We start from the raw sequence: 20,439 nt of genomic DNA on the forward strand, positions 1-20,439 counted from the left end.
GATTCATTCACCCAGTCAACATAATTTTATGAGGGCTCGCTGTGTGCTGCAGATAAAACATAGCATATCCCCTAAGGAGCAGGAATAAAAAAATGCAGAAGCAATTAGCTATAATGCAATGTGGTAGGTAATAAACATTCATGAATTAGGACCAAACACTATGGAAGCAGAAAGTAGAGAGTGATTAATTCTGTAGAGCGAGACAGGGTGTTACAGAGGAAGCAGTGTTAGTGCTGGCCTAAAAGATGTATAATAGGTTTTATACCTGAAACTACTAGAATATTGTATGTGAAATATACTTAGGTTAAAAAAAAAAAAAATGCATACAATGTCTTTAGGTCGGAGGTTCTCAAGCTTTACCAGGCATTAGAATCGCTTGTAAGTCCTGTTAAAATGGCTTACTAGGCTCTACCCCAGAGTTTTTGTTTTTGTTTTTGTTTTAAGTTTATTTTCAGAGAGGAAGAGAATGCATGTGGGAGCAGGGGAGGGGCAGAGAGAGAGAGGGAGAGAGAGAATCCCAAGCAGGCTCCACACTGTCAGCACAGAGCCTGACAAGGGGCTCAATCTCTCCAACTGTGAAATCATGACCTGAGCCAAAATCAAGGCTCAGATGCTTAACCAGTTGAGGCCACCCAGGCGTCCCTACCCCCCAGAGCTTCTAAATCAACAGTTTGGGTGCTGGGGGCTGGGCTCCCTTGAAAATTTTTAGTACTCACAAGTTTCCAGGTGACAGTGATGATGTTGTTTCGGGGAACACACTTTGAGAACCATATATTCAGGTAAAGAAAAGGAGTGGAGAAAGAGAAACTCTGCAAAAATAAAAGCAAGGGCAGAGGTAAGAATTCCTTTGACAAAAGATATCCTTAGGATATCACTGCCTTATTTAAAACTCAAATTCAGTAGAAATGTGAACGTCATTCCTGGTACTACTTTAGTTATACTGTAGATTAAAACAATGAATAATAGTGTCTCTCCTCCAAAATAATCCAAAGAAGGTAGTAAAACTAGAAATAAAATCCAGTAATTGTCATATTCTAACCAATGACACGGCCTGGACTATCTGAATAATATTTAAAGCACTGACAGATTTAAAAGCAAAAAGCTTAAGAAGGAGCACCCTGTTGGGGTGCCTGAGTGGCGCATTAGGTTAAGAGTCTCGCTCTTGATTTCGGCTCAGGTCATGATCTCACAGTTTGTGAGATGGAGCCATGCATTGGGCTCTGCACTGACAGCAAGGAAGCTGCTTGGGATTCTCTCTCTCCCTCTTGCTCTGCCCTCCCCTGCTCGCTTTCTCTCTGTGTCTCTCTCTGCGTGTCTCTCAAAATAAATAAACTTAAAAAAAAAAAAAGAGCACCCTATTTATTTTCTCTTCTGCTCTCCTTTTCTTCCCCCCCCCTTGTGTCCTTCTTCTGCATGTAATAATTACTTGCTGTATATACACTGCAATGCTAGATCCTGGGAAATGAGGGGTAAATAAGACACGGTCCTTAATAGTCCTTAAGAGAAAGGAAAGACTTTATGTTGTCTTGATACCTAACGGATCTATAGAGTAGAGCAGTTATAATCTGACATATGTATTTCAAAAAGCTTTGAAGATTTAACTGAAATGTAACCTTACCCATCTTCAAAATCTCTGAATGTAACCTCGCCGAATGAACTAGGTTTTAGAGCCTGTAAATAAGGTGCCTCCCTTCGGCTGGAGTCACAGAGCCCATTCAAAGTCCGACTGTAAGGGTGAGTTAAGGTTTTTCTTCAGAGTATCTGAAACTCTCGACTGTAAATGATCCATGTATTTATTTGACAGATAATTACTGAACATTTTCTCTGTGACATTCATGGAAATAGTCACAAATCAGTGAATATATGGGTTTGGAGTTCAGAGGAGAGGCTAGAGGTAGACACACTTGTAGCTATGATTATATAAAAGTTTATTGGAATCTTTGGTTTTAATACTCTTTCATGGGCAGATGGTGAGAGGAGAAGGGGCCGAGGATGAAGCCTTAACCAGCGAGGTACAGGATCCACAGTAAAAGCCAAGCCGTAGATTGAGTAGAAGCAGCCAGGGTGATTAAGAAAAGCTGGGGGATGTGGTGAGAAAAAGCCAAAGGCAAGAGCGAGTTTCACAAGGTGGTCCAGTAAGATGGGCTCTAGAGAAGTCCCTTTGCTGTTGTTGCTGTTGTTGTAAGGATGTCACCTTTATTGAGAGCAGTTTCTGTGGGGTGAGTGGAAACCAGATCGGGGGATGCTCAGAGGTGTGGAGGATCCAGGATCAGCTGGAACGTGGAGGTAGAGTCAGTTCTTGAACAGTCTTGACTCTCAGAGAACAGATCAGGTTTTTCTGTGTTGTGGTTTTCATTTGATTTGTTTTGTTTTTCTTTGAAAGAGATTTGAATACCACTTAGATGCAGATGGCAGGATAAAATAAGGGAGGGGTTGAGGAGACCCAGGAAGGAGGGGGGAGGTTAATGAGAAGGTCAAAGGTGAAGCCTTCAGGAAACAGGAGGCAGTCTTCGGCTTAGGGCAGAGGATGGTCTCATCTAAAATTGAAATACCTGAAGACCTGGGCTCATAGGGCATGGGTGGCAAAATAAGTAACCTAGTGTTCCAGCCCATAGCAGAGGCACTAAAAATACTTGAAATCATAATGTGATTGAAAATACCCCCTCCTCTACATAAAGTTAGAATGTCAATATATTACATACTATTTATTTCTTGTTTTTTAATGGCTTTCAGAAATATAAGCTCCTTATTTTTGATTGAAGAGTGCCACTTATGAGAGGAGATTAGCTCCAGGTTTTGACAGTTCTTGGGCTCCGTTTTAGCCAAAGGTATCCTTGTAAAGGAGGGATGCACTCCTGTTCTCTAGCAAGGATGTTTCTGATGTGTTTACCTGTGAGAAAAAAATCTCCAAGTAACTTGTCTGTGAGGAGATCTTTGAGTCATGCTAGAGTAACCTAAAACATTTGTATTTACCTATAAGAAGGAAAAAGAAAAGTTTTGTTTCATTTTATCATTTTTAAAAAGTGATATGAAATAAAAAAGCAAAATAAAAAAAAAACCTGATTTTTTATTTATCATAAGATCTAGAGCTAACAGGATTTAAGTGGGTCGTTCCCTCAGGGCTCTGGCTTGAGCATTTCTATTTTTAAACTATCCAAAACAAATTGTAATATAAAAAGACTCCCAAGAAGAGTGTACAGCTCTTTCTTTTTTCTAAATAAAGCAAAAATGATCAAATTAAGCTTGTTTATTACATTACCTTCTCTGAAAAGAATTAGAACTGATCATTACACCTTTTTAAGTACCCCTGTCCCAATTTTTGTTTAATATCTTAGACTTTTCCTCTTGGGGAAATGGAGATACAATATCTCATAAAGTATATCATCGAAAAAAATTGGAAAGGAGTTGAGTACTTTGATAAATTAATGATTTTTGAAAGTTTCACATTACCTGAAATGACTGAATCACAATTAAAAAGTGAACATAATTATGTACAGTGTAGTCATGTATGGAAAATGGTTAGAGACAATCTATTCATACTCTAAAAAGGAATGGTTGGCATTTCATGAAATCTTCACAATGAAATTTTAATTGGAAACAGCTTATAATTTTTAAGTGTTAGATCTCAATTCTCATGTTACTTATCAATGTAATTTTATATTTTTAAATCTGATAAATTGGGGCTCAAAAAGTCTTTAAATGATGAATAAGAACAAATGTTCAAAAACAAAGGTGAATACAAAGTAAACTAAATGAGGGAAACAAAACAATAAAAAACCCAAATAAATATTAAAACTTTAAAGTTAAAAATAACTATCATATTCTCTCTCTCCTTCCCTCTCTCAAAATAAATAAATAAGTAAGCATTAAAAAAATGGTGCCATAAAATGTGAAGTGAGATGAAAAAGTCCTTTCTCGTTCACTGAGAATAAAACCACAGTGGGACCATTCTAGCTAAGCTTTGGGAGATGTTGTGAAATGGTAAGAGCTACCGTCTGTTAATTTATTCATCTCTTATGGGCAAGAGGCTTTATAAACATCGTTGCTGATTTTCAAGGTAACTCTTCAATGGAAGGTGTTCTTTTTTCATTTGATGGAAGAATAAACTTTTAGTTCAGAAAGATTTGAGGGACGTCTGTGTGGCTCAGTCAGTTAAGCATCTGACTTTGGCTCAGGTCATGATCTCACGGTCCGTGAGTTCGAGCCCTGAGTGGGGCTCTGTGCTGACAGCTCGAGCCTGGAGCCTGCTTTGGATTCTGTGTCTCCCACTCTCTGCCCCTCCCCTGCTTGTACTCTGTGCTTGGTTGCTCACACTTGTGCTCGCTCACACACGGTCTCCCTCCCTCCCTCCCTCCCTCTCAAAAATAAATAAACATTAAAAAAAATGAAATAAAAGTGGAGCTGTGGTTGAATAGCAACCTTTAGCAAAGATTTTAACAATGTTTCTGATACCTATTAAAATCCTGACCCTCCTATAAAATGCTAGCCTTGTGCCACACCCCTATGTAAATAGATAAGGTTTCTCAAAGCCAAAGTAAGTAGGCTTAGAGGTTTAGATGCCCCTCAGACCTTCTTACCTTCCCTCAGAAGGAGGGGATCAGGATCTTAGCACTCTCAGAAATTCATTCCCAGATGTTTGGGATTTTCCCCTCTTAACAAATAGAAAAACAGATGAAGTATAATGGAAAATACAGAAATCAAGGTTTAAGATGGGATAAAAGACACAAGACATCCTGGGGGGAGAGAGAAAGGCAAAAATCAAAGAAAGAGGGAAAACAAAAACAGAAGATGAATAAGCACAAATTGTGCTTATACGTTAGTTTTGCCTGCTTTAGGAAAATCGGATGTTTAATGCCCTTGTAGATAATTTGAGATTATGTAACGGACCTAATAGGCTTTTAAAATGATGGCCATCATTGGAGTGCCTGGATGGCTCGGTTGGTTAAGAGACAGACTCTTGGTTTCAGCTCAGGTCATAATCTCAGCGTTTGTGAGTTCAGGCTCGAGTTGGACTCCTTGGGATTCCCTTCTCATTTCCTCTCTCTCTCTCTGCCCCTCCCCTCCTTGCACTTTCTCTCTCTCTCTCTCTCTTTCTCAAAATAAATGAATAAACATTAAATTTTTTAATAAAATAAAATGATATCCATTGTTATTACCATCAACATTGTATTTGAGCATCTGTAGGTTGTTATAAGTTGAGATTCCAGGTTACTTTGTGATGCTCTGTCTCCATTTAAAGCAATTAATTTTTGTCTCCACTTACAGCAATTAATTTTTTAATTAGTTACAAATAAAATTGGTGCTTTTTTTGTTTGTTTCCAAGGAAATCCTGGACCCAAAGGCCAGAAGGGGGAAAAAGGGAGCGGAAGCATGCTAAGTAAGTTTATGGTTCATTGTTTTTTTGTGTGCTGTAATAAATAAGCTTGTGATGATAGTGGTCTGGGCTCGAGGCAAATATTGGGAACTTCAGTATTGAGCCGTAGAGATTCTTTGCAAGTCAGCCACAGTGTTCTACAAATAAAGCTTGCTAATTGGAGTAAAACAAATAGATTAAATTATACAACTCTAAGTTTCATTACCCATTACCCATTTGTATTTTGTTTTCTTGAGGAGCACAGTTTTCTAAAAGTTCCACATAGAAAACTGTTCACTTTTCAAGCCACTTTCAATCTGCTGAAGGAAAACCAAGTCTATGAATAGAAACAATTACAGCCTCCTTGCCTACTGAGTAAACTTACTGAAAGGCTACCTATAGGAATTTGGACAATCTGAGAACCCTGACCCATCAATTCCCTGAAGGCTGGGGTTTTTGTCTTTTGTTTTGCATCACTAAAAACTTGAAAGGTTGTGTTCTACATCACAACCTCAACAGAACAGATTTCACACTGGGATCCCTTTTGATAGGATTGTTAGAGGAGATGTCTTCAACATACCAGGCTGTAAGTCAGTTGAGTGTCTGGGCTGCGTCCACACGGATCCAGTGAAAGGATTATGAAAAGGGATTGAGGGACCCCCCCCTGCATCCCCAGTAGGACCTGTGTGTGCTGTGACTCTGGGAGTAGCCGCTCCGCACCCACAGTGATCATAATCTCTACCCAACCAGGGTCTGTTTTAGATAGATTATGGCTAATCCTTTAATGTACCAAAACTCTAGCACTTTTCAGTCGTAGTTGGAACATTAGTATACATTTTCTCCTTTGTGTTCATTACTTCTGGAATGTGATCACTTCTGACAGCTGGAACACTCTTTTTTTTTTATCCCACTTACCTTCTGTGCTCCATGTCACTCCAGTTATTTTCACTTAAGCTCTTTGGAACTCTTTTCCCTATCTCCCTGTTGATCTCTGTCTTTATCTCTGCCTTTATCTCTGGTTCTTTTTTTTTTTTTTTTTTTATCTCTTTTGCTCCCGTTCCTGAGACTTTTTCTGAGCCACTTGACCTTGACTCTGGGGAGGTTTGTCAAGTAAAGAACTTCTCTGTTTTGCAGTCTATACACTGACCACCCACACTGCCTTCTGTTACCTGGGGTTACCAACGCTTTGAACGTGTTTTTCAGATACGTTCAGAGATGTTTCACTTACAGATATTTTCATGGCTGTTTTGAACTTAAGTGCACACTTGCTTTGTGAAAGCAATGATAGAGACAGTTCTGTGTATGAGTGTTTATGATCTGCAGACTTCCCTCCATGAACTCCCCCCGCCCCACAGAGAGTATGTGTAACTCCATAATGTTTCTAAAAGAGAGAAAAAAATCATATACACAGACATCTATACAGTATGTTCTTCTTTTTCCTCATTTAAGTCAATATGTCAGTCATCTGCCCATGTCGGTCCATGTGGCTTTAGCTCTTTTTTCTCGAAGACCCTGCATTGTTCCATTATATAGCTATGCCACAGTGACTATAGTATTCTATCCCCTAGTCAGGAGCACTTGATGATTTCTTGCTTGCCATGGTTTGGCTTTATTAAGCAATGCTACATTTAGCAGTCTCGTACATGATCTTGTGGAAATACTCTATAATAGACTATTTGCTAGAAGTAGAATCAATAGTCCAAAGGTGGCTTGCAGTTTACAATGTGATGGTTTCTTGTAAATGGCTCCAAAAATGTTGGACCAATTTATTCTGCATGAAATTGCCTGACTCCCCACATCTTCAGTTACTTCTGATAAATAAAACTTTATATGAAATTATTTTAACAAATACATTTAATATTTTTTTAGGCATGATTTAAATATAAAAGGAATAATCACTGATTTCCTCTTTTGTACATTTGTCAGGACCAGTGCAACTCCCGGATCATATTTGGGCAGGGCCCTTTTAAGATCAGGCAGGTTGGGCAAGACACCCTCTGCTACCATCTCATTAAAAGGCCCCTCACCTCCGGACAAATCATCCGCACAACTGACTCCAAGATCCCTTTGTGGCTCCTTCAAATGACTCTGGTTCCTGTGTCGTACCCAGCTTCCACATGGCTTTCTCTCCAGGTCTTTTGTGCTGTTTGGACCTCTGTTCCTATGCTCAGACCTCTTCCCACTCCAGTAACCCACCATCACCACCATCTGCTGGCACCCTTAGCTGGGTCACCTCCCATGTACTGACTGGCAAGCTGCTCCTACCAGTTCTCAGAGCAAGAGCAGGAGCCCTCTGCTCCCCGCTCGTCTGATGTCTTACTGAACCCAATTTAACCCACTGGGTTCTAGGAGACATCTCATGGATATTGATTATATATGGGTTCTTTACATTCAAAAACAATACTCTCAATAAGTGACAGGGATAACATAAAAGAAAATTCGTTCATTCATTCATTCACTCTGCACATGTTCATTGTGTGCCTCCTGGAGCTGAACATAACAGCTAATAAGATAACTATTGTCTCTGGCCCTCATAGAGCTAATAGTCCCTGAAAGCCTAGACATGGAAACAGGTGATTATACAATACAACAGAGGTATACTGGGGGAGGAACAGGGCTCTACAGATGTTCAGAGGAGATCAAGATTATTAAATTCTTTAAAATATTAAAAATACTGATTTTGATTCGCTTAGTTTACCTTCTTATATGCTTACTCTACAAATTATACCCCCCCCCCCGTTTTTCCTGAAGTTTATAGTGAGGTAAAGTAGAGCTTGAACAGTTCATTCAACACATTTAGACCAAAACACAGAACTTACTTCTTTCAATTACCTGGCAATTTCAAGCAAATATTTTGATCGTGAAAAAAATAGTTCTGAAGTTTTCTATTGCCAAAAGCTCTTTTGTATTTTACGCTTTAAGTATCTAGTATAGATCCTGAAGATAAAGAAATATTTCCATAGAACTGGAAATATTTTATGTAGGTGAACAAAGGGATAAAAAAGAGAAAGGGGAAAGAAAAGATAAGAAAAGGCAGACCGAAACAAGGAATAGGAAAAATATAGGCTATCATGTTGTTTTTGAAGTTCTTTCTGTTTATTAGCAGATGACGTTTTCACACCTCTCATTTTCTTCACGGTTTACAAATAGTCGCAGGCGTCCCAGTCTTGAATTTCTGGTAGAATTTGAGCGTGTCCGTGTGTCCCTCAGCCCTTCCATTCCCTCTCCTGGGAAAAGCGTTTCATGACACCTACCTCACAGGGTTGTTGTGAGGGTCACGTGAGATACTGTGTGTGTGAAGATGCCCTGTAAAATCATAAAGTGCTTTAAACACACAAGGTCTGCTTCGCCGTGGTCTCTCTGAACCGGAATTGCTGTTCCGTGCCGGAATCACGCAGACATTTAAAACCGGTCCTGAGGATAGGAGCGAAAGCAAAATGAAAATGCAAGAAGCAAGTAAATGTCACGGACAAAAAGAGAGAGATGCTAGAGAGGAAGATGACATTTTACGTGAGACAGAGGAATGAAAGTGTGACCAAATCACAAATCACTGAGTTTGTCTGGGCCGAGCAGAAGAGCGTAAGTTGTAAATAAAAGAAGTGACTAAACGGAGTGTGTGCCAGAGGCCAGAAGCTGTCAACAGAGGTCCGAACAAAATGTCAGTCTAATAAAACAAGAGAGTCCAGGCTCTGAAGGACGAAGCGTGAGCCCAAGACTCTGCTGATGAGAAAGCTCCAAGAAGGGTTGAAACAAATTAGAGTTGTCTATGGTCCTCTGGGTCTGCCCCTAATGACACCAGAGTCTCCAAGAATAAAAACAAAAAAGAGGAGGGGGAGGAATCAGCCAGTCTCGAGATGGTCCTTAGTGTTAGAAGACTGGCCATGTCGACTAGCCAGTTAATGCAAACACCGGGAGGGGAGTTGAAGCTCTTTGTCCGGGGTTGAATTAGGTGTCACTTCCTACCCCACTCTGTACTGGAGGCCAACTAGAACCTGGGAACCCGTCTTCCCTTGCCATCGGGCTGTGATCCACACTGGCCGCAGAATGACCCTGATCCCAGAGATCGTGGCAGATAATTGCAGGGCACTCCATTCACAGGTTGCTTGACACCCCAAAGCGCAAGTAGATTCTAAGTGTGTGAAATACTGATCCAGACTTTGCAAATTAGGGGAGAAGGATTTCTCTTTTCTCCTTAGACAAAAATAGATCTGAATGCCCAGCTCAGATGCACAAATTATACCACCCTGAGTAATGTGCGAGGAAGAGACAGAAATCTGCCTCGAGCTCTCCTGCTTATCACAAGGATTCCTCTGTTCTGTTCTCGCCCGACGTGGAAGTGTGTTTCAGTCAAGCAAAAACAATTCCTACTATACAATTAAACACTTCGTGTGAGGCTCTGTCCTAAACACACCGATGACCAATGTGTCATTGGTCAGTATTTTTTACTGTGCTTTATTCATGCCCAATGAGACTATAATTAGAATGTGAATTTACAGTGTCTTAAAACTCGTGCAAGGGTGTGAAATATCAGTTTGACTTGCCATTGATTTCTACTGAGGACAGCACAATCGCAGATGAATTTTGGTCTTTCTCAAAGCATTCAGCCGACCGAAGTAAAACCTTCTCCTCCAAACACTAAATAATGATAACAGTGAACATTTAGACAACACTGGGTGTGCACCAGGGGCTTTTGATGCATTATCTCATTTAATCCTCAGAAGAGCCTTTGAGGTAGGTACTTTGTTATTCCCATTTTGTAGATTGGAAACTGAAGCTCACTGCTGATAAATGGAAGGGCAGAAACTCAAAGCCAGGTATATCCATCTCCAAAGCCCCATGTTGTAACTGTGACTGCATTCAACACCCCCACACTAGTTTTTTCTTTTCTTAAATATAAATGCCGCAAATGCATAGCGTGGAGGGTGTGGGGAAAAGAGGGAAAGAGATTTGTAATAAGCAACTTGGTTTTCCGGAATGGGCCTAATAATTTGAAGACACAAAGCAGGTGGAAATTCTTAGAGTATGACTTCCATTATTTCAAATTAAAAAAAAAAGCATTGCCAATTAATCTTGATTTGTGTATGTTTCTACCTTCGCATACTATGTCGGCTCTTGCCTCCAGTTCTGCCCCACATCTGTTATTAAGAAACATAGTCTCCCCGGAATACCTGCGAAGTTTACATTATCGGTAATAAGAGTTATTTACTTATGGACTTGAGGAGAAGGAACCACCTGTTAATATTCTGTTTTTATTTCGGTGACTGGCTCACTCTTAACATTTTTTCAGTAACTGGCTCACAGATATATCTTTTAATATAATCTGGCTGCTTTGATGTCCCTCTTCTGTTATTGTGTCTCTTTTTCCAAACTCAATTGTGTAGTTTTCTCGGCAGCACCCGTTATGATTGAGCAGAATACGCCATCGGGAGCCACTTGGCTCCAGGTGACTTAGCTAAGCCTTCTTGTTCTTGACAGTCTGTGGTTTTTAAAGCTTTATGCAAGTCCATGAGGTGTTGTCAAAACGTGTAAAGTTCTGTTAACACAATGGGTGTGTTCCCGAATAGTGGAGATGACTAATTCGTCGTGTAAGTTGAAATAAGGGATTTAAATCGGGGATGGATCCAGCGGTCAGCGTTTACCCTGTTGAGTCTCTGTTCCGAGCTGACTCAACACAGCCCGACTCCTACCGGAACCACTTAGAAGGAAAGAAAAAAAAAAAAAAAAAACAATCAGTACAGCTCCACCCAGGTCTCTCACACCAGCAAAATTTGAAATCCATCTGGTTACGAGCCTGAAAGTGGTGGACTAGACCCAACACACCGGTTCCCATCATCCACAGCCTCAGAAGACCAAACGGCTTGCCTGCCCCGCTTCAGAGAACCGGATGCTGGCTTCCCACTGTGCAGTCGCTGTGGTCTCACGCCAACACGAGATCGTTTCCTTTGTTCCAATTAAAGCACCGTCCGACTTCGGGCTCACAACCACACTCGCCCCCTCTCGCCCTGGGCTTCCCTGGAAATGCACCGTCCTGCAGAGGGAATCTCAACACCAGATTCCCCAGAACCACACGGTTGCTGGCTTGCACGTGAAGTGCCCGAGAAATATCTCCCATTATGGCTTAACCTACAGACTGGCCCCTTCCCGGGGGTGCTCTGTGTGATTTCTATTCCCTGCTTCCCTGAATTACTCGCATTCTGCCTGATCCACTCACTGCAAAATGGAACACCTGAATCCCGGCAACTTTTCAGATGCTCATTACCGGGAACTATTTAAAGGAATCTTAATATGAATGATTTAGCAAAATGAAAACCACCCTTCTTCCTAATGATGTTCTGTGTAATTCTGATTTTCCATTTCCTAGAAATGCTGAAAGGTAAATTGCTTCACCTGAACACAAATATTCAGTCTCTGTGCACAATATTTTTGCAAAAACTCCACATGGCTTATAGCATAATTCATTTATTCCCTACAAAATGATTATCTGTTCTATTCCAAAACAAGCTTTCGTGCCAAACTCTCTCCTGTTGTAGTCTCCTGTTATATTCTGTTACCTTCTATTTCTCTCGCACATAGAAATACTATGTCTATACCAAAAGAACATGTATTATATTAATCACAGAAAGTAGCCAAATGAGTAATTATTATTACTGTAGTAAAACATCTAGTAGGCCCTTAATAAATACTTTTGTAGGTTTAAAAAAAAAAATTTAATGTTTGTTTATTTTTGAGAGAGAGAGAAACAGAGCACAAGTAGGGGAGGGGCAGAGAGAGAAGGAAACACACAATCTGAAGCAGGCTCCGGGCTCTGAGCTCTCATCACAGAGCCCGATGCAGGGTTCGACCCCATGAACCGGGAGATGATGACCTGAGCTGAAGTCGGCCACTTAACTGAGCCACCCAGGTGCCCCTTTGCCGTTTTCTTTCTTTTTTTCTTTTTTTTTTTTTTAAATAGACTCTGCTAAGCCTTTAAATAAAGTTGGCATTTCAGTGGCACAGTGATTTTGTTAAAAGGAGGTTTTTACTGTGCTCGGATCATGACATAACAGGGATGGCTGCTTCTAACTTATAAATTAGATAAAAAGCTGTATTTTCAAATTTATACCCATTGAGGGACTCTGTTACTCATTTCATTTGCAACTAAACACAAAACAGAGAGGAAAAGAGAGGGAGACATGGATTAGTCTGATAGGGTTGTGAGAACAAAGTACGACAGACAGGGTGACTAAACCCAAATGTGTTCCCTCCTAGTTCTGGACCCTAGAAGTCCAAGATCTAAGTGCTCTCAGGACACTAGTCCTGTTGGATTAGGCCCCACCCGTATGACCTCAATCAACCTGAACTATCTCCTTAGAGGCCCTATCTCTATATACAGTCACATGGGTGTTAGGATGTCCACAGGTGTATTTTGGGTGGATGTAATTCATCCTATAACAGGAAAGTATCGAGAATTGATGTCAGTGTCTGAAGTCTCACATCTAAATCTTCACGGGTCAAGGCTGGAACTTTCAGAATGAGGAAGATCTGCTTCAGGTGTCTCTGCCCATCTTCCTGTCCCTCACTTCTCAAGGGCTACATTGTATAGTAAGTAAATGTGAGACATTCTGCTGTTTTTGTAGTTATAAAATCAATTTCACTTTTATTTGTTTCTTGTCAATGTTTTGTTTTGACATTTCAGGGATGTTCTTTTACATTACGGTGTTTTCATGGAATAATAAAGATCACCAGGCTAATTCAGTTTAAGTAGACTGTAACCAATGGTGATTAATTAGATCATGAGAAAAAGAATGACCTGGGAAGCTATTTCTTGAGAATGTTTATTCTCAAATAATCACCATTTATGCCTTTGTAAGAGTTTTTTAAGTAGAAAGTAGTGGAAACTTGCTTAATGGAGACACAGAACCTATTGATTCACATAATGGAGAATTCCAAGAGATGGTTTTGCTTCAGGCTTAGAGGGATCCAGGAGTTCAAACTAAGTCATTTAGATTCAGTATCTCTCTCCTTCTCTTTCTCTCTCTCTCTCTCTCTCTCTCTCTCTCTCCCTCTCCCTCTCCCTCTCCCTCTCCCTCTCCCTCTCTCTCTCTCATATCTATTCATAGTCCATTAGGCTCTTGCTGTGCTGCAGAATCTGCACATTTATCCATGTCTGAGAAAGAGTGCCACCTTATTTCCTTCAAAAGAACTCTTGTGGTCTCTTCTTGGAATCTGAGTTTTCCCTTGACTAAGTACTGTAGTCTGTAAAGCATCAATACCAAATGATGAGTTGGGCAGGATCACCCCTTCAGAATCTCAGAGTGCAGGGCTAAAGTTCCTGAAAAAGTGGATCAACTTAACTGCGCTGTTAAATAATACTTAATAATATTCTTGTTAAGTGCTTATTGGACAGCAATATTAGGTCATTTCTTCCATGATGCAAAAAAATTCTTTTATTGTTCTGACATTTGTTCTCAGGCCATGGTGAGCATCAGAATGATCTCTCAGGCTTTTATCACATATGGATGGCTGGACTCAACATACAGAGATGTTTATTTCAGGAATTTGGGTTGTGGGCTGCTATGTGCGGTTTCCAGAAGCTTTCTTTGGAATTCTGAAGCACAGTGTAGTTGAAAATTTCTTTTATACATGATACTTTTGTCGTATCATCACCAATTCCCAATTAGGCCAGAAATCTGAATTTTTAAGAAATAATATTCATAACAATACCTATAACAGAAAGTGAGTCTTCTGGGCCAGGTGTTCTACAGAGCCCTATGTATATACCTACTTCACTTAATCCTCTCAATAAACCTATCAGTCTGCTGTTTCTCCCATGAGATTTAGAACAGGTCATTAACCTGTGCAAAATCACAACAGCTAGCATATATGAGGCGGAGTGCGAATCCCGGTTTATCTCATTTTAAATCCTATCACATTAGAGTGTCTTTAGTCTCTTTTGCAAACCTCTTCAAAGTACATTCATGGACTAAACCAGTTCTCAAGAAAGTCCTAGAAGGCAATTCCGCAAGATGTCATAACAAATGAAGAAATTAAATCCAATGAAAGCAAGCAAAACAATTTGTCCAAAGTCATAAAGGAAGTTTGCAGCCTGACTTTCCATCTAAACAAGCTTCCTGTTTTATGATACAGATCCTCACCGCCCAACCCCGCCCCCCCCCGCCCCCTCTGGTAAATAAGCACTAGGACTCTCTCATGTGAAATAAAGCATTTAGTACCCTAACCTAAGGACCCACATTTTGCATTATTTTCTGCTTTTCTTTCTGTTATTATCCAAACAAAATTTGCTATCCTGTGCTTTTTTTCTTGTTTCTAAGAGTATCTACTTTGATTACACCAAAACAGCCAAAGTTTAAGCTAAGCAAATGGAAGCAATGAGTCCTGGAGGAGAGAGAAACAGCTTTTTTTGTTGGATATTTGAGACGTCAAGTGATGTGTCTTCAAATATTGTGGACACAGCTTTTGGACACAAATCATGGCTTCTCCCATCAAATGCAGAGGTAATGAAGACTGTCTATGCTATTTTCTACCGGTCCCGGCAAGTCAGTCCTGATGGCCCCCTGGAGCTCTGAAAAGTTATGAGCCTAAACAAAATATAGCACACAATGACAAAGAGAATGTGTATTGGCTTTTAATTTACCTCCTGATCCAATTCAAGGGGCAAACACTCAGTTATTTTAGAAAATAATTTTCTCTTCATAAAACGTCGAAGAATCTGTCCTGGGTTGTCAGCCTTGCCAATAACTGGACAGATAAATCTTCCTTGGGCCAAAGTTAAGACATTTTTCTCCACGAAATCCACAACTCAAAATCATACAGTCTATGATTTCATAGTTTCCTAGAATAACTTTCAGAATGAAATAAAATGAATAATTCTATCACTACCTTTTGATTAGTACTTTACTATTTAAAATACATTTTTTCCACATAATGTCATATTTGACACCTCAAATGTAGGAGGTACGTGTTAATATATTTATTTTATAAATAGTCAAGGCTCAAATAGGCTAAATCACTTATCAGTGTCTTAACAGATTATAAAGAGGGACACAAGGACATTTATGAGGTCTGACTGATGTCTACATTTTCAGAAATCAGAAAGAATGATAATGTAATTAATGCTATTTTGTGGTGTGAGTTTTATAAATTAGCTCCATTCAATATCTTAATGGTTTTAAGTGAAGAGCAAATTGTAAATAGTCTAAAAATAGGCAAGTAAAATGCACCTTTATAAATTTTTTGGAGTTCTCCTCAGCAACTCTAGAAACTTAAGACTCACGTAGAAATGAGATATTAAATAATAACAAAATTGGTCTAAAATGATAAATACCCTAATATATGGATACAGTCCCTTGAAGAAAACAATATGGTCTTTGAAACACAGACACGTCTGTTTAATTGACAATTTGGAAACCCAGTAGTAGAAGCAACATTAGCGCCCAGGATACTCTCAGACAACTTACACTCCCAACCACACTTGCTTTTCTTGTCTTACTCAACCTTTCCGTTTTGTTTGTTTTTCCTCCCCACATAAACTTATTCTTAACCATCATATCCTTGTGGGGATCTGCACAACAAGAGAGGTATTCTTTTTAAACACAAAGTTCTTCCATCTTAAAAATGTACCGCTTCTTCCAGCAAGATTCTTTTAAAGCTATCTCCGATGAGAAAGCTCAAAAACTGACAAATTAAATATAGGAAATAATAGCCTTCTGCTACTTTTTAATTTGCACACACTGAAGTAATTCACTCCCATTCATACTTAAGTTAGATTTACTCAGTGCTATGTGAGTTTGGTATCATGGATTTTGAAGCAACAGATTCTCAGTCTTTAGTTATTCAGCAGTTGAACTATGAGTGTTCAGTATAATCACGGTGGAGTTTGCTAACTAATTTCCAGTGAATTTCCAATGCCGCCAAAATATCTACTACCTGCTTATTCTGCAGTCCTCAAATCTTGGGCCTTTAGTTTGTTCTTCAATGTTAAAATAAAACTGAACACCAACCTCATGTTCTAAGGCAATTTGAGTGCCTCCTATCTGAAATAGTCTGATGAAAATACAGAAAAAATTACCTTCCACCATGTATCTTCCCTGCTACCTCTGTGCTACTGGGTTTAAGGATGTGAAAATTCACATCCGCATGAACCCTCAGAATGTGACCTTACTTGGAAGTCGCATCTTTGCAAGTGTAATTAAGCTAAGATGAGGTCATATTGGATCCAGGTGGTCCCTAACTCAAATGGCATCTTTATGAGAGGGACACACAGACCCAGGAAGAAAACAGAGGCAGAGATTGGAGTGACACAGTTACAAGCCAAGGAACATTAATAACTGCCAGGAGCCACTAGAAGCTAGGAAAATGCGAGCAAGGATTTCTCCGAAGAGCCTTCAGAAGGAGTATGACCCTGTGGACATCTTGATTTCAGACTTCTGGATTCCAAACCTGTGAGGGAATAAATTTCTTGTTTTAGGCCACACGATGGGGATCACTCGTTATGGTTGGTTTAGGAAACAACCTACATACCTTTCTTTCTCTCCACACTGCTCATTCCACAATAAGCACTACATCTCTCCCTTCATTTGAGGAAGAAGCCTAGTTCTGCCTGGGGATCTGAGAGGATTTTACCGAAGGTTTAGTTATAATAGGAAAATGCAAGCAGAACAGTCTACAAGGTAAAGGTGAACCTCAGATTTCATTGTCTTGAAATTCCCAGCCAGTGTAGACACTACATTTTCCTCCCTGGCCGCTCTCAATCTCTCCGCTGCCATCAGACTACACTGCACGCCTCTTCTCCACTAAGACCCTTTCCATCTACTTTGTGCTCTGCTCTGTCTCAGATTTCCAAAATGTTTGTCTCCTTCAGCTTCCAGAGTAAGATTCAAAATCTGTTACGGTAATTTTCCAGAGAGGTTTAACTCTGTTTCTCCAGACATCTGATATCAAGGTTGTGCGGTTCATAGCTAACTACCTCATGAAGCTAATTATCATAAAGAAGACATCACTTTCCTTTCTAGAGGAATTTGGCCACATTGTGAGGACTTCCAGATCAAACTGCAATCAGATTTTTTTTTAATTTACTAAATTTGGAAATAAATATAATAATTACCATTGTAATAAATTTAACCCTGAATTCTAATTCTAATAAATGATATGAATGAAGAAAACGTGACCATGAGGTAAATGATATGGTAATATTTGAGATAACTATACTCCTCAAGAATTGTTTTTAACCTCTGTTCTTGACTTCTACACAAGTAGCGGTGAGGGACACATGCAAAGAAGCCCCCATAGTTCACATCCTTCCTGATCTCTCTTTTCAAATTAGAATTTTTCCTATCTAATAGAACCTAGTAGAGTTAGAATCTCTTTTTTTCAAACTCTTAAGACTTGCACTGAAGCACTTATGTAACTTATTTAGGGCTCACGTGTGGCTCCATCAACGCAGTTGTAGATGTGTTCTCTTCTTTAAATAAAATATATTTCAAATATAAAGGGAAAAAAGATGAACATTTATAACAAACAGCTACCCAGTAGTCATGTACACATCACCTGGATTTTGGAGAATTTGACGTTTTACCATAACGACTACAGGTATTTGTTTTTTACGAAACAGAATGTTAACTAATACAGTTGAGACCCTATTTATCCCAGCGTCCCTAGCTTTTCCAGGGTGAACCTTTATCTTGGACTATATATGTCTCTTTCCATTTCTGGTTTTATACGTTTGCTACATATGTATTATGCACAAACAGCAGACAATATTGTGTGTGTTCCTTCCATGAATGGCCTTATATCTCTCTCGTTCTGAGCTTGTTCTTTCCTCTCAATTTTGTGAATTTCAGCTTTGAGTCATTGACCCTTTACAACAGTAAGGACATTAGTGACTCTCCAGCCACCACTTCTTTTATGAATCTTAGTTTTTAAAATAATGCAATTCCAGAAAAGAAGAAAAAGATTATATATTCAATTTCTTGCCCCATATACAAAATTACTGTAATTTCCTTGGGTACTTCTGGTCTTTTTGTATAATACTTATATTATCATCTTTGGTTTTCCATTTCTACATGATCTTTTGATGTTATGCTTAATGCCCCCAAAACTCCTCATTTAACGTATATATAATAATCAACTCTTTCTCTATTCTAAGATATTTATTATAGTTATGTTTTATTTCCTCCTTTCAAAATAAGCCCACAATAAACAAAACAAAAATAACCTCCAAAGTTGCTAACTTTTATTATGTTTTGAATTATTTCTTCACATTACATTATAAAACTTTTTGTAAATTATCTGCTCTATGACATATTTTTCTTTTGAAAAATTTTTCTTAGGATCATAGAAATATGAGTGAGCTATTAGTATAATAAATATTTTATCTATTGGTTTTATTTTATATACAGACTTTTAAGAATATAGAAATTATCAGTACTATACCCTTCCCTTCAGAACTGGGAAATAAGAATAGTCAGATTGCCTGTAGGAAGTTAAACGAAAATGAATCAGAGCAGAGATATGCCAAATCACCTAACCTGATGGAATGTATTAACATATGTAAAGAAAAATGTATTAACCAAACAGTGTTGGCCAGTCCCAGAGGCAAAATCTCATTGCTGTGTCTCATTGTAAATTAATAAATTAATTAAAGTAATAATTCACTGATTGCAATTTGACTTCCTGTGCAGATTGCCCACGGGGAGAAAATGGCCTTGTCAAGTAGATACAAATATTCGAGTTTTTGAGGCAATTACATTTCTTGCTGTAAATTGAATTGACATTTAGTCCCAAGATTCTGTTTAACGTTAGTCTGCCACTAAGAAATAAATCCTCTGAACCTACAAAACTGGGTTTTAGGATATATAAAGGCTTCTGATCATCCCTCCCACCTTGGGGGGTTCTCAGTAAATAGCCACATCCTTTCTTCCCATAATGGGACTCGTTTATCTCAGGTAAACCAGCATCTTCCCTTACTGCTTCTACACGTAGGAATTATAGTCCCTCCAGACACCTGTGAAATATTGAATTCTATGTCTTCTATTGTTTGATATTTTCAGCATTTTACTAACTCCATCCACTCAGGAATGCACTTTGCACATCAGGAAGAGCTCACGGTGACTCATTCACTCACTCATACCATAACTCTTCATCAAGTGCCTCCTAAGTGAAATCCTGTGCTCTGCCAGGTGCTGAAATGTTAGCGGTAAGGATCTCAGTTTAATGGAGAAAACAAACTGGTTTAGAGTGCTTTGGTGGGTCATTAGTGCTGCTGAAGCTTCAAGACGGAAACCTATCCAAACCCTGGGACTGGAGGCGGCGCGGGGAGAACTGGATGGTGTGTGTGTGGGAGAAAGGGTGTGGGGGGTTGAGGGAGAATTTCCAACAGGGATCAAAGCTCCAGAAATAAGGGAGAGCAAGGCTTATTTGGGAAATGTGACCAGTTATGTAACAGAAGTAAAAAGCAAGAAGTTCATGGATGGAGTGGTTCTCAGCGAAGCTGGAAAGGAAAGCAGAGATGAGCCATGACCTTATTTGTTCCAGGACCACTTAGCAAAAGTATCCCTACCGAAATCCTCTGTCATTCTAGTCCATGGATTGTGTTTTCAACTACACCAGGGGTTGGCAAGCTTTTTCTGCAGAGGGCGAGATAGTAGATATTTTTGGCTTGCTGAAAAACTTGGTCTTAGGGTAGTTAAACGCTTTCATAAGGTCATAGAAGCCATGTGAGAGGCAGAACTAAAATCCAGATTATCTGATTCTTGGGTTTTTCACTTCAGCTATACTCTACAGTGACAGATATAAAAAAGACAGAAAACACATCTAAATATATAGTAGAATTAATATTACATAACTATATCAAGATTTTTTAAATATCTATTATGAGCTGGACTTACTGTCTTTGCTCAAAACTCACCTTCAATAAGGAAATAGCTCCCCTACTCTTTCTTACTTGACAAATGCATCAACACTGTCTACATGCCAACAAAGCTGGCCACACCACCGACCAAATCTGTCACCACGTTGGTCTTGGACTTCCAGGCTCCAGAACTGTGAAAAATACCACATTGATTGTTTAAGCCACCCAGTCTATGGTG

The 20,439-nt window shown here is 39.3% G+C and overlaps 1 protein-coding gene across 2 annotated transcripts in view; it reads left to right on the top strand.

Moving 5' to 3' along the window:
• MSR1 (macrophage scavenger receptor 1) overlaps nucleotides 1–20,439 on the top strand; it is an 81,771-nt gene that overhangs the window by 44,671 nt on the left and 16,661 nt on the right. The window contains exons 8-9 of one of the 2 annotated variants that reach the window (XM_030312232.1): nucleotides 5,324–5,377; nucleotides 7,280–8,691. In XM_030312232.1, the coding sequence (XP_030168092.1) occupies nucleotides 5,324–5,377; nucleotides 7,280–7,323 (98 nt within the window). In that variant the 3' untranslated portion in view covers nucleotides 7,324–8,691. Of the gene's footprint in view, nucleotides 1–5,323; nucleotides 5,378–7,279; nucleotides 8,692–20,439 lie in introns of those variants that run through there. The other variant, XM_030312231.1, reaches the window with a different exon arrangement.

The sequence above is a fragment of the Lynx canadensis genome, chromosome B1 (assembly GCF_007474595.2).
Source record: "Lynx canadensis isolate LIC74 chromosome B1, mLynCan4.pri.v2, whole genome shotgun sequence".
Classification (NCBI taxonomy): domain Eukaryota; kingdom Metazoa; phylum Chordata; class Mammalia; order Carnivora; family Felidae; genus Lynx; species Lynx canadensis.